At 39.7% G+C, this 26,555-nt stretch overlaps 2 protein-coding genes across 6 annotated transcripts; one reads left to right on the top strand and one right to left on the bottom strand.

Annotated features, from left to right (window-relative positions):
• Positions 1-42: 42 nt before the first annotated feature.
• On the bottom strand, positions 43-18,275 carry clockb (clock circadian regulator b). Of its 5 annotated transcripts, none has more exons than XM_020100457.2 (24): positions 18,140-18,275; positions 15,945-16,024; positions 15,110-15,268; positions 14,787-14,875; positions 13,981-14,040; positions 13,575-13,723; positions 12,869-12,960; positions 12,476-12,565; positions 12,028-12,151; positions 11,780-11,902; positions 11,498-11,616; positions 10,820-10,902; positions 10,567-10,673; positions 10,302-10,449; positions 10,006-10,081; positions 9,398-9,542; positions 9,089-9,192; positions 8,733-8,918; positions 8,320-8,478; positions 6,767-6,967; positions 5,495-5,688; positions 5,201-5,330; positions 4,204-4,338; positions 43-3,403 (listed from the first exon to the last, which is right to left on the bottom strand). In XM_020100457.2, exons 4-24 carry the CDS (start codon positions 14,801-14,803, stop codon positions 3,104-3,106), a joined length of 2,742 nt encoding a protein of 913 aa, XP_019956016.2. In that variant the 5' UTR covers positions 14,804-14,875; positions 15,110-15,268; positions 15,945-16,024; positions 18,140-18,275; the 3' UTR covers positions 43-3,103. The 5 variants fall into 5 exon arrangements, with proteins under 5 accessions (XP_019956016.2, XP_019956020.2, XP_019956022.2 ...); XM_020100461.2 differs by having other exon boundaries at positions 4,204-4,335; XM_020100463.2 differs by having other exon boundaries at positions 11,789-11,902.
• exoc1l (exocyst complex component 1 like) lies at positions 17,672-24,882 on the top strand. The gene is made up of 4 exons (XM_020100465.2): positions 17,672-17,805; positions 22,853-22,975; positions 23,290-23,468; positions 24,260-24,882. Exons 2-4 carry the CDS (start codon positions 22,855-22,857, stop codon positions 24,527-24,529), a joined length of 570 nt encoding a protein of 189 aa, XP_019956024.1. The 5' UTR covers positions 17,672-17,805; positions 22,853-22,854; the 3' UTR covers positions 24,530-24,882.
• Positions 24,883-26,555: the final 1,673 nt, after the last annotated feature.

The following is a 26,555-nucleotide window of genomic DNA, read 5'->3' as shown; positions in this document are numbered from 1 at the left end:
AACATACACAACACAACAGAATGGCAGCACACGTGTCAGGTATAATATTTGCAACTGTTTTTATTTTCAAAATGACCAAAAGGAGGGGGGGGGGGAATAATAGCAAACATTTTGCTTCAAAATATTGATTATTATTATTACATTTGACTTTGGGGTAGATAAAGGATCACAGTTCAAGAGCAGAAGGAGGGATATACATACAGTACAGGTGAGCATAGCACCGTTTTACACTGAATACTGGTGTACGTAGCTTTGTGTATGTGTACAGAATTATACTAGAACTAAGACTCTTTAGAACCAAATTTGTGTCGTGGAAAAAAGTGACCTGTGTGGAGGGGCGGGGCCTCGCTTGCCCATTTCCAATATCCTACACCTCAAATTCTTTAGTTTTTTTCATCCCACCCAGATGTTGTCACATTATTGTTGCAAAAAGACAGAAACACAAAGTTGGTATTGGTGAAACATTCAGGCATTCTTTTACAATGCAAAGCTTGTAAATAAGATTGTAGTTCAGTGAGATAGTTTTTTTTCACACCTCTCGTTTTCCTTCATCACAAAGCCTGTCATGGGTTCTCCATAAATCAACAGTTACAACATCCATGAGTCTCTTTAACACACCTTTACATTCTTTGGGCTGGGTATCAGTGACACAAACTATAAAGGTTTCAACATGACCCTTCAAAGTGATGCTTTAAACACAAACTAGTCTATAGAGGATCTATATATATTTATATATATGCTTTGTGATGAGTGGAAGACCTGGTTTGAATAGTACGACCCTCAGTAAGAAATCTATTTTGGAAAACTGGAGGAGGATTTCACCCTGTAAGTCACACAGATGTCTATTTATTCTAAACGTTATTATTCTGAGGGTCACTGCTCCAGACTGGTCTGATGTGTAGTTATTGTGATAAGTTCTTGTCGAGCAGAACGTCCTTGTAAAACAATAACGCTCCCCGTCTTAGCACGACAGGTGACCAATGCTCTGCATTGCCTCACATGCATCCTTTTTCCAATCACAGAAACACACACACACACTTCCATTTGAAAATATACTGGGTTACAGTGACAGTTAACATGCACACACAGACTCATTCTCTCACACACACGTATTCAAGCTGAGCTGTCCCACACATGGGCTTTCAGAACACTGAGCCCAACTGGAGAGGAAGTTTCTTGAATATTACAATTATTTCTTTATACTGCAACGCAAGAACTGATTGGCTATCTCCAGGGGAAACCAATACTGACCCCCGAGTGATACAAGAAGTAGAATCAAGAAGAGGACACACTATATTCATAAAAACACACACTCACAGGCACACACACGCAGTTTTACTACACCGGGAGACAAAACAACACATTCTAAATGCTCCGTTGCCGACCACTTCACTTCTTCCAATCCAAGGCTTTTCTGTTTGATATGGCTTTACAACTGTAGTACAGGGAATAAGCCCACTTCCATTTAATTTCAAACGGACCTGGGTTCATTCCTGCTTTTTTAACTGCTGTTTGAGAACTGAGACATGAACTGAACTGCATGAGGGTTTCTGAGGCCTAGGAAGAGAGACACAGGATAAAACACTGATAATACAGAAGACCGAGAGAAAGGTTCGCTGCTGCAACAAAATCAGCTGAGAAAAAAAAATGGTTCCTTTATATTTCTGCTCTACTTTATCTCAACAATAAAAACTGTATATATATATATTCTTCCACGCCGCTCTTTGGAGACGCCAAGCTGCATTTCTACTTTAATAAGGAAACGATGATGGCTCTAGGAAATCTGGTTCGGATTAGATCACCACGCCCTTTACGGACACTTCTTCCTCTGGTCTCTGCAGCATCACTGTCTAATCCTTCCTGTTCTGGTTCCAGACTGAGGCAGAAGCAAAACTTTCCACATTCCTGAGAATACAAGTACCATCCAGCAACTTCAAACCCTTACTAAGTCAATATTGTAAGACACGAGGGGCGACAAACACACATTCTCATGCACACACACCCACACAAAGATTGTATTCCCAAAAAAACGCACATTATCTCACAGAATCACACCACAGATTACAAACAACTAGGTCTGGACAGTGATTTACTGTACACAGCCACATCAAGTGCTAAAGTTTCAGGAGGTTGAGGATATACTGTTTGTTATGTATAGGGCTCTCTGTTAAAAAATAATCCCTACTATATACACACGCATTAAGTTTATTAGGGGTAATATTTTGCTGAAAAATATATATACGCCTTTGAATAGTCTGCTCGAGAGAAAAAAAAAAACATAATTGACTATGTTATTGGCACTTGGAATCACTAAACCCGTTATACGTACAGTGAGCATCCTGCAAATAATTCAGTTCAACTGTAATCTGGTTTCTTGCCAAATATAATGTGTGATTATAAAGTTTAAAAAGAGCCATTATTGTCTCAGAGACAGTTTCACAACTTTCACAAAAAAACCCAACCCCAACCATTGTTTAAACAAACTGACAAAACGTTAAAGCCCTAATCTGGACTTTTTTTTTGCTTTTTTAAGAGAAGTGGGGGGAAGAGCAGGGGGTCTTGGAGAGCACATCATTGCTCCATATTTGACCAGAAAACACTTGAACAAAGTAAAAATTTTTCAAAAGCGACTAATAAAAGCTTACACAGTTATTCTTTCCATGCAATCATATAAAATACTACATTTCTGTTTCCTGTTAGGCTATACTGGATATTTACATGTTTTCTTCTTTATCATACAGTAAATCTGTACAGGGTCAGTCCACTTTGAAACACCTTTAAAAAGTCTGTCGTTACCGTGGTAATAAGGTATTCTCAGAATTTTTGTGGGGTTTCCACGGAGACTGGAGTACCCTCACTGCACCGCCTTGAGTGAGGGAAAAGGGGATTTTAATCCATCTTGTTGCTATGGTGACAATCCTCAGTGAGTTCCTGGTAGACTCGTTCCTCTCTCCTATGATTTGTTTCTTTCGGTCGGAGAAAGGGAGGGTTACGATTTTTAGGGGGAAAGGAAGTTTGCGGCAGCCACACAACCAGCGCAAATGTGTTCAGCAAATCCCTCAACAGTCTCACTTCCCCAGGTTTAAACTGTTTCCTCCAAACTTTACTGTGGTTGGCTGCTGACGCTGTCAGTTCTGTGTGACGATGGGGCTTTCTGCTGTTTCTGGGGCTGTGGTTTCAGCTGCTGCTGGTGCCTCTGGTGGTGAGATTGTTGCTGCTGTTGCTGCCTTTGCTGTTGCTGCTGCTGTTGTTGTTGATGTTGTTGTTGATGTTGCTGCTGTTGTTGCTGCTGCTGTGTTTGCTGTTGGTGTGTTGCCTGGGTAAATGTGCCCTGTTGTTGGAGCGGGAAAGCTGCCTGCAGAATCAGCTGGGTAGACTGGTTGCTATGAAGAAGACGAGTGCCCTGACAGAACAGTGCAACAATATTAGAATATGAAATAAATCTATAACACAAGTACATAAATAACATTATTCCTTGTATAGTGGAAACAGCTTATAATGATCACAGATATAGTGATTAACATGGATTAAAAAGCTTTAGAAAAAGATTGTTCCTATATAAATGCTGTTTAAATAATCTGCTTACAGTGATCATTTTGAGTCTTTTAATATATGTTTGGACTGTCAAAAAGTTACTTTTTTTTTTACATTACTGCTCCTCTCTGTGTCTTTATAACTCATAACTGCCAACCAAATCGGGCATGTCGCCATCTCCTCCAGCTCTCCATACATTGACTTTGTTGACTATGTTTTTACCCAGTCTGAGTTTACACAAGTGTCCTATCACACTGTCTGTGTGTGTGTAAGGCAGTAAGAGAAAGAGACAGAGACACAGAGAGAGAGAGAGAGAGACAGAGAGAAAGACAGAAAGATAGAGGAGCCATAACAGGCTTTAAAAAAGTATCTATAATTATGTGATGATCAGTGTTGGTATTGTGGCATCACTTCAAACAAATCGATGTTTAACTGTAGTGAGTGAGTGAGTGAATGAGTGTGTGCGTATGTGTGCACCCATACACGAGTGTACAACATTTCCCTCTAGTTCCGGGACCATCATACAGAAGATAGACAATTTATTTATAGTAATCAACCGCTTGTAGTGATCAATTTGGCCTGGGACTATTGTGATCACTGTAAAAAGTTTTCACTGTATTAAAAGACACTTAAGAAAGAGCAGTGGTATTTGCTGCCCTCTACTGATACCTGTAGAAATTGCTGTTGTTGCTGCTGCCCCTGCTGGCCGCTCTGCGCCACCACAGCTGTTTGGTTTTGGACATCAGGCTGACCTTGAGTAGGTTGGGCCGGTTGCAGAGTAAGGGTCTGGGTCTGGCCCGCCTGCTGAAGTGACACAGAAGTTAACACAGACCAACAGGAGATATAACCAAAACAAGCAGGTCGAATGAATTAAGTTTTGATTAGAATATTTAAGTCCATTTTGTGCTTTTTGATTCCTTTAAATTGATTTTCACTGACGTCACTAATACTACTGATTATGATGCCTCAATGGATTCTCTAAGTACTCAACTTTTAAAGATGCTTTGTGCAGGAAATAAAAAGGGGGGACATGTTGTATCACCTGTTCATTTTGTAATCATCCAAAACTCCGAAAAATTATTCATATCAAACATACCTGTCGGCTAATTAACCCAGAGGGGACAGAACATGTGTTTGTACTGGGATGGTTCAGTTCCATCAGTCGGTCTGTCTAATACTGGATGCAGTTTAGCACAAAGATCCAAGATCACAGCTCTATAGATTGACAGTACAGTCACACAGTGATTTTACACACACAGGCAAATTATATGAAAATTTAAGTTGTGCATGGTGATACAGGCGCAGTGTTAAATAAAAATATTTTTATTATAAAAACTATCAATCACTTGGTTCTGTAACTGTTATTTTTGCTATTTTACTGTCATTTGCTTTTAGGTGTCTTTTACAATTGAAGTTCTATCGTGCAAGCACTAATAATTCACCTCCACACGTCTGCATCGCCACTTTACCGTTTCCAAAATGTTGGTACACATGGGTTAAAGTTTGCGTGCATGTGCGCACTTTCACCCATCATGGTTGCTGTTATAGATCCTATTGTTTGTGTGAGAAGTGGAATCTGAATCTCAAAGATGCGTACACAACAGTTATAAATGAGGCCCCAGATCTGTTTCATAGGTTTCTCTGTTAGCCACAACTTTGTTCTTACCTGTTGCCCACCAAAGGGGTTGTATGCGGTGACCACCTGTCCCATGAACATGGAGGTGGGCACCATGACGGCGCCACATGCCATTGGAGCTGTCACGAGCTTGGTCACCAGCTGTTGCGCTGCTGGGAACCTGGAGCGAGTAAGAACAAAAAGGAGGGAGGTGAAATACGCAATAACAAACAACAATGCATTTCAGCATCCACAAATGATACAGCATGTTAACTATTCTGGTTAACAGCTTGGTTAATGAGGAGCAGTATCTCTCTGTATCAGCGGTGCTTCTCGTCTACATACCGTATCTGTCGGTCCTGTGTGAAGGTGGCCACGGTTGTGCCCTGTGGTGTGTTGTTCTGCGGCAGGCTGGTACTGATCTGCAGCACGTTGGGCTGCCCAGGCTGGGAAATCATCATGGTGTTGTACAGTGGGGCGGATACAGAGCCCTGGGTCTGAGGCTGAGCCTGGGCAGGTTGCTGGGGCTGACGTTGGGGCTGCAGATGGGCAAAGTGGAGAAGGTTGGATGGACATGACATATATTTCTATAAAAGAGAGAAGACTGAGTAGGGGCCTATTTTTTATTAATTACTGCACCTGTTTTTTCAAGTTTTCCGTGTTTGATATTATATTAGTCCAAGTCCAATTCGAACATAGTTTAAAAGTGGACATGTGCGTATAAATTAACATCCTTTATATTCAATCCCAAACCAAACAACACGTTTATTCAATCTTGATTAAGCCAAAAGGTGCCAGGTAAACTGCAGAGTTTTAAATCTGGTGTCTGTAAGCACTGTCCCATGCTGAACTGCTAATAGGGATGTATATTATGTCAAAGAGCAATGATTGATTTGCCAGAGCTGAGGAGGGGAGCAATCGTAGTGATGGAGACGGACGAAGCTAACTAGGAGCATGGTGAAGACAATGGTGAAAAAGGCAAGCAAGTGTCCAAGAAAAGTGGTTTTCAGAGGAACAACTAGAACACATGTGGACGGCCAGTGGTATGGCTTTTCCTCATTGGAGAGCCTTGTTTGTGTAATTATTTTCACTGCCAGAAGGGGGAGAAAAGGTTCTGCAATGCCAGTTTGAAATAAATAAAACACAACATAAAACAAACAATATGCATAAAATTAAAATCAATCGAAGTTGAAAATCCAGATCTATCTGCACATTGTTTCAATCTGGAGGTCAAAGAGGTCTATGTAAAAGATAATGGGATGGTAAAAGTTTTACTGCAGTCGTGCCATGAAGACAAGCATGACCCTATTTGGCCTAATGTATACATACTTTTGTAATAGAGCATACATAGTGTATGTTACCACGTCAAACACAACAAGGAATGCTTTACAAAGGTTGGATGTCCCTGAGTGTTCGGTGAAGCCTCTCACATGAACACACAGCATCCCCTATGGCACTTCCTGTTACAACTCTACAAAACAGTGCTGTCTCTATAACTTTAGACAATCTCCACATAAATGTGACCAAGCAAAAGTTTAAACAACAATACTGATCGAATTTAGAATTTGTTTTTAACAACAAGTTACACATGTGTGTGTGTGTGTGTGTGTGTCTCACCTGTGTGAGGGTGTTGGCCTGCTGCTGTAAGCTGTGCTGGGGGGCAGGCGCCTGCTGCTGGATGGTGAGCTGCTGAGTTCCCGGATGGACAGGGTTAATCGTCGTTTGCTGGACCTGATTGGTCAAAGAAGTTGTTTGCTGCACCGACCCCACCTGAGGAAGCTGTACGTTCATCACTCCACCCTGCTGCTGCAACAACATCTGTCGAGAACAAATCAAACACTCTTAGTGGTCTGTGTGTGAATACATAATGCATGATTAAAGTCCTGATCTAGGTCAGGTAGCTAGGTATATAATTCAACAGGAAAAGACAAAACAAGATACACTGATTGATCTCTTTTTTTTTTCTTTTTTTTTTTAAAAGAGACGCAGGATGCCATTTTTTTAAAGTGATTTTTTATAAATTTGGAAACAATCATAGGAAGGAACATATAGGTCACTGCTGAGCTTGTGATTGCTTTCAAAACAGAAATGACTTTTTAAAAAGGTAAGTGTGCATTTATGCTGACAGTAAATTAGACCTTTACACTAAATTGAAGTAGCTCTCTGGTTTATTATCTCCACCAAAAAGGTTTTCATTGTCTGTTTGTAGCATTACACAAAAACTACAGGAGCATATTCTTGAAACTTGGTAGAAGGACGCAAAATGGGTCAGGAAAGAACATGTTAACTTTTGGAGTGTATTCAATTTAGGGGGGTGTCCAGGAATTTCTTTTCCACTTTCTTTAACATTGTGAGACAGGACAATTTTATAAACATCTGTGTGAATTTCTCAAGAAATAAGATCTTTATGTGAAAAAACAGGAATTTGTAGTGGGTTAATATCTATAAACAAGAAATTAAGTGCAGATCCACAGAGTGATGCATTTTATGCTCTACGGTAACAAATCTTCCTTTCAAGTATATGAGAGAATTGATATTTTGCCTGTTAGCAGTTTGCAGAAAATGTATGTGTACATGGTATAAGTATCTGATCGCAAAGCAATGTGGCAATAAGAGACATGCGCTCTCTAAATGCCCTCCTAGTTTTTTTTAATTTCATTTGACAAGTGCTGGTATGCACAGTTATAAACGTACATTAGTACTGTTTCTTGCTCACTGTCTAAACTAATGCAGGAGTCATGAGCCTCCTAGTCTTTGACTCAGCCAGAGATGTCATCCAGCAGCTAATACTAGCTTGAAGCCTAGTGCCAGTGGAGTAGTGGAGCCAGAAGTGTGTTCAGGTATCGGTTTACAGTCGTGAGATCCCACCCCTGTCTTTGGCCTCCTCTGATTGGTTGGAAGGGGAAGCTTACTCAAAAATGTTAGAGTGGAATATCTCTGTCCAGCTGCCAGGGTGTTAATGACTCTGAGTCACTGACACCTCTGACAGCATCTCTGAACATTTAGTTGTGAATAAGTTATGAGCAAATGCTAAAGAGCATATGTCAACTAAAGAAATAATGAATAAACATACAATGACATAAACTTGACCTGAATTAAATGCTTTGAAAGCCACAATTTTACATTTTAAATGCTGCTGCCTTGACAGCCATTATATGTCTATATCTCACCTGAATGCCCTGTCCCTGGACTCGCTGCAGCTGATCCTGAATGTGTCTGAGTTCATCTTGCTGCCTCTGGATGTTGGCCTGGATCATTCTGGTCCTCTGCTCCAGCTGTTCCTTTAGGTGCTGCATGGCGTTCACCTGCGCCGTGAACTCCATCACCGGCTGTGGGTGGAGAAAAAAAGAGCAGGTTAGGTATTTCAGTCGTATTGCCTAAGCAGCAACTGGTGATGTTCAACCCTTGGAAATAAGCAGGTATCAAACTCCACAGCAGGGCTGCAGTGAATGATGATTATTATTGATTAGTCTGCCTATTATTTTATATCATATATTATATCAACAAATTGTTTTTAGCTTTACTCAACAACACATTATGTAGTGATAGTAGCCAGACAGTCATTTAGTGCCATCATTCTCACCTGTACGTTTGTCTGTAGCTGCTGTGGTTGCTGTTGTTGTATTTGTTGTTGCTGCTGCTGTTGTTGTTGTTGTTGTTGTTGTTGTTGCTGCTGCTGTTGTTGTTGCTGCTGCTGTTGTTGTTGTTGTTGTTGTTGAGTGATCATGCTTGGAGTCACACTCTGTCCTGTGGTCTGAGAGCTCATTGACTGTAAATACACAATGATCCACATTATTATGACAAATCTGATGTATAAAATCACCTTAACCCTATTGCATTATAAAACTGTATGTGGTACCCGTGGCCACAAACAGCTTCTGTGCAAATCAAAAGTTATGGTTTGCTATTTGAAACTGTTTTAAGCCAAAGAAGTCTCACCTGGCTGCTGATGGACGAGCGACGCTGTGAAGTCATTTCCATGGTGGAGGCTAGCGACTGCCGAGGAGGTGTGGCGGTGTCCATGTGTAGCTTTGAGGCTGTTGCTGCAGAAAAAGAATCGCTGATGAGCTTCGGTCCTAATCAGATCATGCTGACCATATCATTTTATTACAGAGCCTATAAATCCCATGAAACTAAAATGAAGACACTAAACTGATGGACTAATAACTGCTCTCTAGAATATAAGTCTCAAGGGAACAACTGATAACATATGTATGTAAATTCAAAGCAGGGTGTGTCTGTCCTTACAAGTGCAAGTGTTGTCTGAGACATGCGTTGAGGACTTATGGGAACTCTGTGAGGAGGTCGATGGTGATCGGCTGTGGTCAAATCGCTCCAGAGCCTTCTTGAGGCTTGATGTATTCAGCTGTGACTCTGAGCCAGAGTCTTGACTCTAAACACAGACAAGCAGAGGAAACAAAATGTCAGGCTCAATATAGTTGGAAATGACAAAGCTTGTGGGTGAAGTTAGCAAAGGATCCTTATATCAAATTAAAGCAAAACCACATTAGTAAATAAAATGCCCTTGCTTTGGCCAAAATGGGTCATTTATTATCAAATAATGATATGTTAACATTAGACAATATCACACAAGAGGAGTGAAGATGCAGCAGTAACTCAATGAAAGAAAGAAATTGATAAAAATGTGGAAAAAAGAACTTTGACTTCCTTCTGTTTGAGGCTTTTTATATTAGAAAGCTCAATCACACCAACGATATTCTAATTTTGTCTCTTAAATAACAAATCTATCTATATATATAAATATTACATATCTTTTTCTTGTTTATTGTTATCACTTAAATAATATGGATAATGTATTTCTGAAGTATAGGTGATTTCTGGTAGTAATTTCTCACCTTATCCATACTGACATCTGGATTCGTCTCCTCGATACCCAGCTCCCTGCGCTGTTCTGCCCGCACTTCTGCGTAGCTGCAGTTTGGACAAAAAAATGGAGGTCAGAGACAGACAGAAATGGAAACAGTGTTGTATGTGTAAGAGACCATTTAGAAATGCGGCTTCACAAGTAAACAGATCATAAAAGTAGATATGAGGAGCCTTTTCAGACTCCTCACAATGGTCTGGATAGATCTAATCTAATTGATAAATGTCCTAAAACAAAGGAAGAGGAAACTGAATTCAGCTGCAGTACCTGACAACTGTGTGTGTGCAGACAATAAACTCTGGTCTAGAGTTCCACTGGTGATAGGTGATGTAGTAATGTGTCTGCAGCCAGATCCACTGTTGACCTTTAGTCAGGAAACGGTAGTAGCAAGACTTCCCTTTACCGTACTGCATCACTGAACGGGAGAGAGACGCAGGTGTACGAGAGCAGAGGCGTTAGTGACCACAAACAGAGAAAGGCTTTTACAAAGAATAATAATTTTTAAAAAAAGTAAATAAAAAGGAGCCCTCACAGTGTTCGTGACACTTTGCTAGCGTCTCCAGGTCATCTACATGGTAATAGTCATACCCTGATGTTCCCAGAACCTCGAAAGGAAGATAACCTATGATTGGTGGAGCTCTGAAGAGGAGAAGGCAACATTATAGCAAATATCTCAAAGAAATACCTGTCAATACCTGTGAAAATACAATGTTCATACTTCAAATACGCCCTGCTGGCCAGACATTGTATTAAATATGGAGATAACGTGGTAGGTGTCTGTTTACCTGTGGTCTAAAAAGAGGAACTTCCATTCTAAACTGTGCCTAGACGTGAATTCTTCATTGGGCTCCTCCACTGTACACATCTCCTGCAAATATAAAAACCAACTAGAATCAACATTTTGCAGTTGTATGCCTCTGTCAACGGATTTTTCAGTTTACTTCCATGTCTGTTAATACTCTTATAATAAATTAAAATGATAATACCTTATAATAATTTATTATTCATTTACTTTAAGTGTATTTTGTCATAATAAGCACATGAATTCTTAAGCTATAGTAAATTTGGTGTGTTGTGAGCTTGTTGACCTTTGACCAACAAGTGTTTATCAAGCCATCCTAGAGTAAAGGTCAAAATATGTGTCATATTAAAAAAAACCCTCGAGGCGTTTCTGGAGATATTGCAGTCATGAGGAACATGGCAAACATGTTTTGTGAGATCATCTTTAAATCTAAGTGCTCGTTTGTACTAGATGAATAAAATTCCCTCCAGGCTTTGCAGATTAACTGCATTTACAAAACGTGAGGTCACAGAGACCTTGACCTTGAACCACCTAAAAACATAAAGCCTCCGACTTTGGCTGTTGCAGTCACAGAGGCATAAAACAACAGCAGGAACATCAGATCAAATTATTATGTAGTGACTATGTGATTTCATATTAGTGTGTGTATGTGTGGGTGTACCTTAATAAACTGAGGTTTGGACAGTCGAACTGTGGCTACAAAGCACACTTGGTCATCAAAAGCAGGTTTTAGCGACCGCTGTAAGACTCCTGCCAAACCATTCCTCGTCACATTGGGAACTTTAACAACAGAGAACACAACCAAAGATTAAACAGTATAATGTGGTGCTGTGTGCCTCCATTGGTAAGGCATGGAAACACATGTATAATGTGTGGGATAGACACCTGATCCCACAGTTAATACCAATTGAATAATGACTGTAATGAAAAATAGCTGCCTTACTTGACTTACTGTTGTTGAGTGACTTGAAGTTTCCAATGAATTTAACATATTCATAGATGGGGGTTTCCTTGGGGTCAATGGCCCCACGTAGCATATGGCAGCAGAACTCCATTTGATTCTTAGCTAGAGAAAAAAAAGGAGCAAGACGGAAATTGAAACAGTGACAAAGATGCCAAAGTATCATGCAACAAACTGGCCAGTATTTTCAGAAATTGAGCTGATGCATGTTGATGCATGGTGTTACTGACTCTTCAGGTAATCGGAGCTAAGGCTCTCGGAGGGGTCAGAGGGGTGTGTGGACAGAGCCTTGTACACATCGGAGTGTTCCCCAACTGGCAGGAAGTTTAACAGGTTCTGGTCCACCAAGTCCGCCTATGGAACACATACACATGCATAAGAACGAAGACGAACACAAACACACACAAATCAGGAGAAAGATCAAACCCTATTCAGCACAGTCTGTCACGTTGCTTTCTTATATGTCTATGTAAAAAAACACTCATGTGAACTCAAAGTCATACCAAGGCTTAGAGTGCTGACTACTGTTCACCAAGCAGAATAACACGTGGTCATTTATCACTACATAAATAACACACATGCCATTCTGCCTTGTTAAATCTGAACAAACTTGTTCTACAATTACCTTAATGACAACATACAACATAGCTGGAGAAGATATGAATCTGTGTTACTCACCGGTAGGTGTTCTAGTAGTGAAGTGACACTCTCAGAGACATAGAGGATATTTCCATCAGTCATCATTGCTATAAAGAATCCATCCAGAGCCTAATAATGTCAGACAAGACAAAAAAAAGGGGTGATATGTTGGTCGAAAGCAAGAGAATACATAAAAGATGGAGGCTGTCATAGCTTTGACTTTGGTTCAATTAAATGATATTTATAATTGAAATTCTAAAGAAAATGTAGCTGACATCAATTAAATAATACAAGAGATTTTAAAATACTTTTAAAAATGTATAAAAAGCTGCATGTATTTGTTCAGGTGAGCTAGAAATGAACCTCAGCTGTAATGAAACACTGGACATATGTTGTCTCCAGGTATACATTGCAAATTTTGAGATTTCTGACCTCCAGCATGAGCTGTGTGAACTCTTCATTGCTGAGAAATGGAGGCTTCCAGTCCGGCCTGATCTCACTCGACTCCGACTGAGCTGCGATCTCTGGTGAAGGGGAGATGGAGAGAGAAAGAACTATAAGAAAGAATTAAATAATAGTCTTGCAAGGGAAATTATGAGAAAAAACACGATGGGGTGACATGACTCAACAAAAAAAGAAAGCAGGCAAAAACACAGGACAACACGGTGTAAAAAATGTAACGATAATTTAATGCTTAGAGTCAAAACAAGGCAGTTAAACACAACACTAGATCATAGTGCACCAGAGCAGTTGCAGCTGTCTGTTATTTAACATGCACAGCTGTAAGAGCAGTAACCCATGTGCTGTAATTAAATGTTTCAACAAGTTATCCTAGTATTCAGGTAGCGCTCAGAAAGGATTGAGGGGAGATACACTGAGAGGATGTCGATGTAAAGAAGCACATTACAAAATCAAAGAACGGTATGATTATTAATAAAACAAACAATACACAGTGAGGAGGTTAAACTTAATTTTAGAGTAAATTATACAGTGTCAGTGTAGTGGAGTAAACAAGCACTGACAGCAGTGTACATTGAATTTGATTGGCAAACTAAATATAAAACAAAAAAATATCAACCCAGCAAGGTGCTCTACATAAACACAGGAAGTTATGGTGAGGATGGTAGAAAACCCTGACCTTTGTGTTTACACAGGAAGTCGATGCTTTTCTGAAGGATGGTAGACTTGTCCATCTTCCTGGTGTTGCCCGGCAACATCGTGCCGAGTTCCTTGATGAGGACATTAAACTGGTCTCTCCGCTTCTTCTCTGACTTGTTTCGGGACACGCTACGATCCAAACCACAGTGATGAATTAGACTCGAAATGGTTTGTAGTCAGTTTGTTTTTGTTCTGTTTTTTTGGCAGATTAAGTGACACAAGTTTGAAAAAGAGAAGGTGTAACCACTTTGTCACGTGAACCTTGAAACAATAAGGTTAGAAATACTCATCTCTAAATATGCTGTAGGTCTGGTCATGACACAATCTTTTAAATACCATGTAATGTCTCAAGTCCATACGTCACTAGTTGTCTATATCTATCTCACCGTTTTGCTTTGTCTTTTTCATCTTCTTCCATCAACCCATCAAAGATGCTACAATCATCCCTAGAGGAGGTAAAAGAATACACAGATATTTCAGAGTTTCCCACATAAGCACGTGTCGGCAGTTTGAAAAGCAGATATGCATTGTTAATAATAGTTAATGATGGATGTTGGCTAATAGAGGATTCCTACATGCCAGGAGCAGGTTTATTTTTGGGTCACACAAAAAAAAAAACAGAGTGAGGCAGACAGAGAGAGAGAGTGGGAAGGAATGTGTTTTGCTTGCCAAGAAGGTTACGAGGGCTTTCTTGCAACAAGGCGTGTTCTTGCTTACGTTTGAATTAATGTAGGTCAACATAAACACTGTGATGTGTATGAATGGAAAAAATTGGAACAGTATTACTGTAATGCAGAATAAAGCAAGACATCAGATTTGCAAATGGGGCATGCAATTATTGATATAATTACCTTAACACTTTAATTTGCAATAACGGATAAACTGATAAAAGAGTTGTAGTTTTGAGATAAAAGTTCTAATATACCCCTCCCCCCACCATGTATGTAAGCAGGTAGGAGACACCTCTCAATGTAATGTTCAATACAAAACAAACTTTCTTAATTCACAGACACAACATAAAACTTGTAAAAGTAGAATTTATGGCAGAATTAAAAAACATCAGCTTGGCTACTGTGTGCAATGTGTGTGTGTGTGTGTGTGTGTGTGTGTGTGTGTGTGTGTGTGTGTGTGTGTGTGTGTGTGTGTGTGTGTGTGTGTGTGTGTGTGTGTGTGTATATATTTCATTGCATACCCTATGCTTGATGTCATGGTGGCTGCTGATCAGGGCTGTGGCTGGAGTGAATTGCTCTTTAAGCGTGAGGTAGGCATTTGGAAGACCACCTGGACAGACACAAAAACAAGTATTCTATTAGTGTCCATCATGATTTATAGTACAATTCAGTCATCTAAAACCATGAATGAGTGTATAGTTGGCACACTGCGAAAATGATATAAAATATGTTGCAACATGTGAAAGCGATCATGTGTTTAAATATTGTAATTATATTTACTCAGTAAGAAAACACAGCTATGCGTGTGTTTGTGTAAATGGAAGTGTGTGCGGTCATTTCTCACCCCACTACAGCTTATGCACGTGACCAGTTAACTTCTTTCCTCAGGGGTCATAAAAAAGGCTTGGGGTCAAAGTTGTCTCTACAGTCAAAACTGGCGTTAAGGTCATTGGGGTCACGAGGGGGCATCGGACCATAGGAAAGACATAGTGGTGAACCAAACCTGTGGGAGAAATCAGAGAAGAAATTGCAATCACATTGGGTTCATTCTTTTAGCAAGTTTCTATCTTTCATCTATAGCCATGAACTGTAACTGCTGCAACAAGGTAGAATTTAAAAGATCCTATACAGGAAAAACAACACAACTGAAATGACTGGACAAACTCAAAAAAGCTTCCGAGACCTATAACTGCAGTTCCACGTGAGAATATTACTCACTTACTTTACCAGTTGATCTAGTTTGTATATTATCATTAGATGGAGCACACCTCAGGAGATCAAATGATATTATAAGACTTTTCCCACACAAGCTACCAAACACTGTAGTAGATTTTCACATCTAATCAACCAATTCAGTGTTACTGTTTATATTATGCATTTAGCATATGTCCCATTGGACCTTTTTTTTTTACATGGATATATATATATATATATATTCCTATATTATATTATATGTATGAATTTATAAAAATCTATTCTAATTGTTGTTCTATTTAATTCTTTAATCAAATCATGAACAACAAATCATTTTAATGCACCAAAAAGAGATTCATGTGAGAATAACTGGTTTAAGTTATTATGATCACATTATTAGCATTGGTAAGAATCTGAAAGAAACTCATATGGCTCCTTGAGCAGATTATATTTAAAAAATGGCGATCAAATGTATTTCAACTTACTTCCTCAGATGACTCCTTGCACGTGAAGGCCGCCGTTCTTCCTGGCACTAACAAACCCTCACGTGTAAGCCACACCTCACCTGCAACATAAAAAAACCATGGACTAACAAACACACCACTCAGCCTGTGTTCACTGTTTACCATGCATGCAAATTCAAGAGGCCAACGGGCAACGTGAATGTGTTTGTTGCTGCAAGGTAAAAACAGGAACTAAGGGAACCTACCAAAAACTTTTAATAATTGATTGGCCAATAAATTGATAGAAAATTCCAAAAACATTTAAAATCTAAAAAAGATATTTGTAATACTATAAGATTTCAGCTGAAATTGATCCTTATGGATTGAGCAATCAATTGTTTGGGTAATAAAATGTCACAAAATTATCTGTAAAATTCCTGAACCTCAAGATTTGACCACCAGTCCACAACAACAATATATTCAGTGTACAAATGACATAAAACACAGAAAAGCAGAACACCCTCACAAGTGTATAACGTGAATCAACGCATGTCTTGTTTGCTGGAAAATGCATGACTGAAACAACAATAAACCAAATGCAGATTAATGGTTGAATGATTGGCTAAGTGTTACAGCCTATTATTGACATTTATTAATGAGAGGATTTTTATTATTCTTATTCATTTCCTCTATGATGACAAAAGCCCTTCGCGCTAGAGCCCAATGTGACATCTTTAAAATGCTGCAGAGAGTACAACCAGACAGGGGCTTAAATGTAAATATTGATAAGAAATTTCTCTCCATCAGCTGACAGATTTATTTAAACCAGCTCATCTCCACATTTTAACAATCTGGGAAATGTGTGGTGTCAAATCTGACCAATAAAATATAAATCATTGTCCCCATGCTACAGCAGATGCAGAACAGAACATTGTACAAAAAACAACAGAACACAAGGACATGTGGTGTCATTGTGGCTAGTCTGAAAGTGCTGTCCCCCAAATTTGACAAGCAGTCCCAGACACTGGTGGGACAGCAGACCACCACTTGGATCACACTGTGTCCTACTGAACCCCCTTATAAGAGGATTTTGCAGTAAGATATGACTGCGGTCAGGAAGGTCCCAGTGGGAACAGTAAAACCTCTGATTGCATTATCACACTAAATGCACCAAGTTTAATGTGAGATAACAGAGACATTCAGGTACCGATGCTGCACGAGTCTCCGCCAGCCTTTAACCAGCAGCCATGCATTCCTGATGGCCAATAAGTGAAGCCTCATTAGCCTGGGCTTCTTCCCTGGGCGACTCTCCCCTCACTGTACGCCATTGTCAATGAATTAACACAGATAATAGGAACATGGCCCCGTGGACACGGTGTCACGCAGTCCACCCCCCCCCCCCCCCCCCAAAACATAAACAAGCTGGGACAAATGCACAGATACACGTTTGAACGTTTTGGTGCCACAGGTGTTCGTTATACAACCGAGACAGAGGCAGCCCGTGGAGTTAGCATGGAAGCTAACTAAGCCTGCTACCGAGGAAAACTGCTCATTGAACTCACGAGATTCAAGTCGCTGCTCTCGGTGTCTCTCACACGGTGAACGACACGGTGACGACCCCGAAACCCGTTCACCTTTACGGCAATAAACACTAGTGTGTGCGTGCGTGCGTGTGTATGTATGTGTGTGTGTGGGGGGGGGGTTAACATCGAGCTGTCACGCAACAACTGACATTGAGGAGAAAATAATCGGTGAAATGTTACCGTCGCTCCTCCGGCACGAAGCAGCTCCGCGGCGGGAGAGACACCGAGGCTAACGTCCGGCAGAGTCCGACAAAAACACGAATGTCGGCGGAGGAGAAGCGTCCAAACCCAGCGATGGTGGAAACATTTTCGCGGCAGATGTATGTACACACACACACACACACACACACACATACACACACACAGTGACAGTGGTACGCGCACACGCTCGCCCACGCGCACGCACACACACACTGGGCTGCTCTGAATGTGGGTCACTGGGCCTTGCTCTCCCTCGAGCGTGCGGAAACAGTCCCGAAGCCTCCGCTGCAGTCCGACCGCTTCCGCACGGCTAAAGAAAAACACACACACACCGTTTGCCGAGCACCGCGGCCCCCGGACACTTCCACAACCCCCCCCCCCCCCCTTGTGGGGCTCCGAAAACAGAGATCGCTACCTTTGAATGAGCAACAGCGGGCTTCGTGTTTTACTTACTGGAGCGGTGCAGGCGGTGGGGGCCAGGAGGACTCCGGGGGTTGGGGAGAAAAACAGGAGGCCTACTTCACAGAGCGGAGAACAGTCATGCGCAATGGAGACAGTAGGGCGCACTATTTTGCAAGTACAGTAGCAGCAGCAGCAGCGGAGAGGGGAGCTCCGGAGAGAGGGAGAGGTGGGGGATGACTCCGCGGGTTAAAATGTGTGTTTCTGGGGCTTTTCCCGTCAGACTGCTCCACTGACAGTTACTCCGATGATGATGATGATGCCTCTCTACACGCATATGAAGCGAAGATGATACGTGGACACATCGAGTGGTTGTTTTTCTAACGCGACTGATTCTCGCTCACATTTTTAAAACGCTGCTCTAGATACTTTCAGCATTTTAATCAGCCGTGATCTTATTTCAAGGGTAAACACGCAGGATCGGTCGCTGTCAATGTGACATTGGATGGAGGCCCTGGGTGCAGAGTGTAGACTGGTGCAGAGCGGGGGGTGGGGTGGGGGGTGGCCTTGCCTGGTGGCAAAGGGGTTTCCCCCTTTTTTTATCGACATCCAATCACAAACCCCACAAGTTGTGACGTTTCAGCCCCACAGTGCCGAGGTTCCCCTGACTTTATATAAGAGATGGATGGAAGGATGGATGATGGATGGATGGATGGATGGAAGGATGGATGGATGGATGGATGCTCTCTTGATCCAGAGGGAAGTGTAGGCATCCGGTAGTCCACAAAACTGTAAAACACAAGAGCAAAATAATTATGAAAGGTCAAAATAGGTCAAGAATAAGTTCACTGCAGTGAGATGAAAGTCCATCCACTGTTACTGTAAAGAAGCATGTGCCAATAGAGATACTGACCACACAGATATTTTAAGTATAAGGTGATTGGAAGACAAGTACAAGAGTAAAAGTACAAGAGTATTGAAGCCAAATATAAATACAGATAAGTAACTGAAGCTCTGCAAAGTTGTATTATGGTGCTGTTTGACCTTAGGGACCTTTTTATGAGGCGCAATGGAAATAGATGTTAATTTCCTTTGCCCCCTTAGCAACCATATATTTTGTTGTGACAACGTCAACTCTGTAGTGTAGAGGATTATTTTGCCACACAAAGTAACCGTGCAATTAAATTGGAATATATAGTATCCTGTGACAATCTTTCCACATTTATTCAACTCTTTGCACTCTGCATCATTGTCATTGTTGTTCTGTTTTTATGTTCATATATATATATATACTTTTGTATGTGTATTTATATTCATATTTGTACAAAGTCATTAAATGTTTATGCTTAACCTTGTTCTGCTTTGTTGTCCTTGTTTTTGTTGTTTATTTGTCTATTTCTGTATGTTGAGAGCAATGGAAAAACAGAGTCAAATTCCTTGTATGTGTACGCATACATGGCCAATAAAGCTGATTCAGAAATAAAATCTGAAAGGTCTGCATACTAACAATTTATTAATTCCACATCTATAAAGTGTCACCCATTTTTGGAATCTTTTCGAATTACTTTTATGATTCATGAGTCTATTCAATGATAAACAATGAAAAATGCACCCATATGACTGTTAGAGAAATTGAATTCATTGCCTATGTATTTGTTAAGTTAAATTCAGACAAAGGAAGGCAACTGTGTCCAGCGAAATGTGAGGACAAGTCAAGCCAGAGATCCACTGCTCCTGTGTTTGTTTTACAGAGGTTAGTTTACACTGAATGCAAAGTGTAGCACATCCTCTATTTTTCTTCACCAATTATTCTGTCTATCAATCACTGACTCAAACTTTGTTTTTAAAGCACGTAACCCAACCCTCAACCTATTCACGCAATGTAAATCTCATAAATTTGAAATGAGGAAACACCAAAGGCAATGTCAAGGTCAAATAATAAATAAAGGGAAAATGAATAATCCTCTGCTGCATCACTACTTCCTTTCATTGAGCACAGATGACCTCAGTAAAGATACTGACAGGCAGGATAATAATAAAGACCTGCAGTAATATCACAAGCTGGGTGATGAAACAGGCAGGGTGATCTCACGAGTGACACATAGAAATGATGAAGCACAGTTGAAGCAAGTTAGAAAGAGGACATCAACAACAACAATACAAAAATACCATATTACCACAACATCTGTACATACCATTAGGGCTGGGCAATAAAAATGTCAATAATTATCAGTTTTATCAACAGCAATATACCAAAAGCTCATTATATAAATCGATATGTTTATGACAACATAAACATATCGATTACTTACTTACACAAGTAAGCACAGTGAGGAGGTGTAACACATAAATACCTGCCTCAGAATTGTAAAATATATTGCTTTTATCAAGTATCTGTTCATTAACTCAAAAGAAATAATAACGTGACTCGTGACATTTCTTGTGATAATTATTGATATATCGACTGCTGGAGAATTTGTTTCCTGATATCGTTTTTGCCTTATATACCATTGTAAAATCTATTATCTGCTGTATGTTGAATAAATGTAATGAGAACGCCAGTGTTTTGCATTCCTATTTAAAACTAGCACGCCTGTAATTCCAGCCTTAGGCTTACTGTGCAATAAACAAATGTGTTCATTGGCTCTCTTCTAGTTTATTTAAGGTGTAACTATGCAGCCTCATTAAATCTTTCCTCCTGCTCGGACTCATTATACCTGTGATTGCAGCGTCTCTGCCTCGTTTTCCCCTCCTCCAATCTCCTTCGTCTCTGTGAACTCAGTTTGCCCCCTTGCTTTCACTCTCCTCTCTGTCATCATTTTTATCCTTCGGTTTGTTTGGATCAGTCGTTATCTGCATTTTAAGGATTCTCATCCCCTTTCCCTACACCCATTATTTCCATCTCTTATCTCGTCTTTTCCTGCATAATCCATATTATATAGTTTTTAATTTCTCTCCACAGTGTCATTTTTTTCAGTTTCTCTGCTCTCGTTTGCTCAAGTCTCCACTTTTGTCTCCCATCACTATATTTTCCCCTCATATCCCACTCGATTCTGCTCTTTTTCGTTTTTTTCTCTGTATAATCTTTGAAATTGTCTTTCCACATGTCTGCTTTCTCAGTTGTCTTTTTTCTGCTATCTTCCTTTAGTCTCTTCTTCATCATCTTGTTCTCCCATTGCCCCGTCTTCCTCTCCCCTTGCTGCCAGCTCTTCTGACTTTCCTCTTCAGCTACACACAACTTCTCTCTGCCCTCTTTCCTCGCTTTTTAAACCATATATTCTCCTTAAACTATTTACCATCTTAGTTTATTTCCTATCATGTTTTCACAAACTGCAAAGTCAGTGGGAAACAAAAATGCATATAAATAGAGCATTTCAAATATTGCAGTTTTAATTCTTCAACATCCCAACACATATTACAAAAACAACTCTTCTCTAATTGTTGCGTCATATAATGATGCTTCTGTTGCACATGACAGACATATTGGGGTTAAGGTTTATGATAAGTAAGTACAATAAACCTCATGTGTTATTCATGAGATTCAACACTTGTATATTTCCTCCCTACTTCCTGCCCATCCGCTCATCTTTCCATCTCAGGGGCAAAAAGCCTCTCAAGTGAACACCCACAAAAACTATCATCAACAACTACAACAATAAAGCACTTAGCTGCGGAGAGACTCGTCTTTGTTTTCACAAATGTGACAAATGCAATGCAAATTCAATCAACACTCTGGTGTCAGTTGTTTTTTTTTTTAGGTAAAAGTCGTCCTGTGCTGTTTCATTTCACCTCTCATGAACTGGAGCTGATCAAAAGTGTGATATTATGTTCTGTGTGCTTATCAGTACATCCAGCAAATTGCTTTGTGGAGACACGATCACTAAAGAAGTGTTGCATCCTTTATGTGCTGGTGAAAAATGTAAGTGCTTCACCTCACTTGTAACTGTTCTCCGGGATTGAATTACTACAGGGTAATGGAAACCCTTGCTGTGAGTGCTGTGGGACATCCTTTTCCCACAAAACAACCGTTTAATCACAGACAAACATTGGGCATGGTGCCACATTATATATCAATGTCTCTATGTGAGTGACTGAGTGAGTGAGTGGAGGAGAGACGGAAAGACCACGGAAAGACACAGAGAGACTGTCTATGTCTGGTGTGAGGGAACATACAGTATGACCACATACAAACTACTTTAAGTCTCCATCTTTGCTTTGTGTCAGATACACCTGACTCATGTAAACACAAATCCAAGAGTGAAATCCATATTTGCAGGAAACTTGGGTCAATATCAGGATCATCATAATGGATCTTAATTGAAGCAATAAAAGGGTAAAATGATGAAAACATTGACCTTTAATTGCTCCCCTTCTACTAAATACCTCCTTGGGTAGTTAGTATGAGTATGAAGGAAGGCAGTGCTGTAATGAAAGATTTCCCTGCACCAGAGAGGAATGGGTGTGTGTGTGTGTGTGTGTGCGCGTGTGTGTGTGTGTGTGTGTTCCCACTTCACACACAACCATATATTTTCACACGGTCTGACCAGAGCAAGCCTCCTCCCTCCTCTTCACTGCCAGGTTCCACTGTCGTCCTCCACACTGATCTTCATCATCTTTTTCTCAACTCTCTTTCTTTTTCTCTCTTGGATTCTTTGTCATCTCCTGTCACTCTTTTATTTTGTGGTCTTCTTCCTTGACTGTTCTTCTGCTTACGTGAGGCTTTTTCAACAACTGTCCAGCTTTGATTTTTCTCCTTCTTCTCCCCAGTGATGTCGTCTCTTCTGAGGGAGGAGATGCAGAGAGTTTTATTCCGACCTTCCAAACAGAGACTGGTGGAGTTTATTGAGATAGAAGAGCCGACGCAGGGACGACATTTTCTTTGTGTTGCAGGTAAATGGCTTGTTGTTGGGAAATTGAAAGCAGTTTTTAAAGAATAAATATGTTCAACTACTGAACACATTTTCAGGTCATGTGTCCTCCTATGATGCCTTGAATAAACATTTAAATGATTATGGTATTTAACAATCTTTTAAAGATGCTTTCAGAAAATGTGCCGACAATGTCAATTAATTATGATAATTGTATGAATTATTATCTTAAACCCTGATTATGTAAAGTCTACTATAGGTCTTACTTTTACTGTGCCTGTGCACTGCACCTGTTCACTTTAAAAAAAAAAAAGTTGTTTCTTGATTTTTCTACAGTTGAGAAAAACAAAGTGGTGCAGTTGTGTATAGTGCGATGTCAGATCTCTCAGCCGTCACTTAAGTCTGGCTCCAAAAAGTCCGACACTAAACGCTCCAGCATCCAGGACTGCTACAGGAGGACTGAGGTCTGGTCCCTGCATGACCTGACTCTTGTTGATGGACGGGACCCCGATGTGGTAGTTAAACAGATTTAATCCAAATTTTCACTTGTTTAATGTTGTCATATTTCTTATTTTTTATATATCCATATTCTAAAGCATCAGTTTTCATAATTAAAATATGAGTTTCACATGTAAAATGTTCTCAAAATCCCTTTTTTATTCTGTATAATTACAAAAGCTTTGGAACTGTGTAATTTATCTCCAGCTATAATTTTCAATGGTTATAAATTTAATTATTTTACATTTTAAATTACAGAAATCAACTGCTTCTTGTTGGGATCCTAAATAAAAATAAATAGACAAAATACATAAGAAATAATAGCAATACAAAAGATATACCAACAATCTTCAGCATCAATTTACTGTGCTCACTTATCTACTTTATTAATGCAGAAATATGGTTTTGACAAAGGAATCTGAACCTTAAGGTCTAATAGAGTCATCTGAAGCTTTCAACCAAATTACATTAGTCAAACACTAAAGTTTTCGTTCAGGGAACAATTACAGATTCTTTAGCATTCTATCATCTGAATGCAATTCTTTTTTTGTAGATATAATGTGACAACCTCTTGTATCTGGAGAAACTAATTAAATCTTTTATCAATACTTTTCCTTTTTTAAAAACATTTAAGATAAATCATAATAATTGTCAACCCTCACCACCCCCCTCTGATATTAATTGATTTAGTATCTGCTGTAATCATCTATCTGGGGATCTTTTACACGATTATTAAATCAATGCTCTGGTTTCAGAAGGTATATGTAACATACGTCATGCTGTCTCATTCTGTGTCCTCTGGTTCCAGGATGACCCATGTTTTCTGCTGCACTTTGACAAGGTGCGGACGGTGACGGCCATCAGCTGCTCAGCCAAATATGCCATTGTGCGAGCCCTGGTGGCGCTCAGCGATCAGCACTGTCAGAGGTCACTGAACCTGCGGAACTTTGACTGGACCTACATCAAGCCCACCTCCTTCTACTCCAACAGAGGAGACTGTGTTGTTCTGACACAGATCTGCTTCTATGCATTCAATCTGGTGTGTCTGTCCATGTGTCCCGTGCCCCTTGATGCATAATGGAAGGAAACATTGACTGTGTGTATATGTATGTGAGAGAGAGTGTGTGGGTGTGTCAGTTATAAAACTGTGGCAGATTTATTGTATATAAATTGTCTTGAGTCGGAGGTGTGACCTAAGTGTAGGCTTATTGTTGCTTCTGTTGCACAAGCGTCATTTACCATGAAATGTGTTTTCAATGAATATTCTGCTGACTGTCTTCATGGCAAATGCAAGTTTCAAGCAGCTTGGTATTTGTTCACAGGATCATTTGTGATGTTTTAATTAAGTATCCCTAAGAGTATTCTATTCTGTGCGCTAATATAAAAATATCAGTTTCAAAAATTGGAAAAGAAATAAAACAATTCAGCATCCCCTGGCTTTCTTTGTCTTTAGATATTTCAAAACTGACCAGAAATTGCTCAATATGTGACTGGTTATGTAGAATATTTAAGATCACCTCCACTGAGGCGTCCTTCCTTTGTCAAACACATTTGACCCAATCTCCAGCAGTAGCTAGTGCCTTAAATCAACACTACACTGACTAAGGACAAAGGTTAAACAGTTTTTTCCTGCAAATTTTGTTTATCACACTAGAGTTTAAATTCTACAGGAAAAAAGAAAAGTATATGACAAGACAGATTCTTTATTAATACATACAGTATATTGTGCCCAATACTGTTTACCTTTAGGTGAATTATATCAAAGCAGCTAAGCTGAAAGAGTAAAATACAACATTTTCCATGGCTTCAACATTTAATTTGTCCTAGTAGGCTATATATGCTATTATCATTAAACACCTATAAAACATTTACAAAAGCAGACAACATACGTCTTAAGATTTTTCCAATGTGGTGTAAGAAAGATGAAGACTTTTCACTGAAGTAACGATTGAAAAATCACTCTGTAAAATTCCTTCATTGTAAAAGTCCTGCATTTAAAATGTATGTTTCAAGCAAAAGTATTCAAAATAAAGATATGTTCTGTGACTATTATAATAATACTAATGAATAATACTACTAATACAACTGATCTGAAGATTATTATACTGATGCATTGTAACTGACGGTTTGGTGAGAAAATAATGAGGAATGCCTGTCATGACTAACACCCTGTAGCGCCCCAAAGATTGGGGTGGTGGATTTTATTTGGCACTGAAAAGCATTACTTTTTTCTGACAAAATGTTAGACAATATAATCCCTGGGAAGTCCATCAAAACCAAGTCATAGTAGAGAAAGAAAAAGAACACAAAACTAGAAAGATCTGAAGCCTCACATGTCGCTGCCAACTCCTCTCCCCCTCCCTTCACAATTAACTGGCATTTACCTTTATAGCCTCACCTGTCTGGAACCTACCACCTGCACTGGTAAGTATAGGCTGAGCTAAAGAGAAGTACGAACCACCCTCAACACAACAAACACAAGACCAAGTTAGGACTCTGGGCTACTGCTGACCTCACAATTCAATCTGCAAAAATACAGAGGATAAATGAAAACTCCTGAATAAAACGTAATCCAATGCAACACATTTCACCCATTCTCTGTCGCCTGGAGTCTGCTCAGCCCCTCCGTTCTCAGAGACCTGATCATGCAAACCTGTTGTCACTCTCCAAAATAAACTGTCACACACTTAACACAACACTTAACACAACCACCCCCCCCCCCCAAAAAAAAATATATCCACACAAGATTCTAATTGATCATCAAAATCCAAATATAATCAAATGACCAAATGTTTAATGTAGGGAGACAGGGCCCAGTTAAAAAGGGAGAAAATCATCCTTTTCACACACAGTGCTTGTTTTGTCTAAATCTCAAAGTAGTTGATAAAAGTGAAAGAGATAATCCTTAAATTTAAGGAGCTTCATCATTGATGTGTTTGACATGTTTACAAGAAAACTGTCTCAAAGGTTAAATGAATGAAATGCCAGTTTATTGTCACCGGCTACATTTAGTTAATGTTTGAATATCACATAAAAATAACAGTATATGTACAGAATGTAACATTATTGAGTAAATATATTTTCTTACATCTCACTCTTCCTTC

Source organism: Paralichthys olivaceus, chromosome 8 (genome assembly GCF_024713975.1).
Source record: "Paralichthys olivaceus isolate ysfri-2021 chromosome 8, ASM2471397v2, whole genome shotgun sequence".
NCBI classification, from domain to species: domain Eukaryota; kingdom Metazoa; phylum Chordata; class Actinopteri; order Pleuronectiformes; family Paralichthyidae; genus Paralichthys; species Paralichthys olivaceus.
The sequence above is the reverse complement of the archived record's forward strand: the minus strand, read 5'-3'. Positions and strand labels throughout refer to the sequence as shown.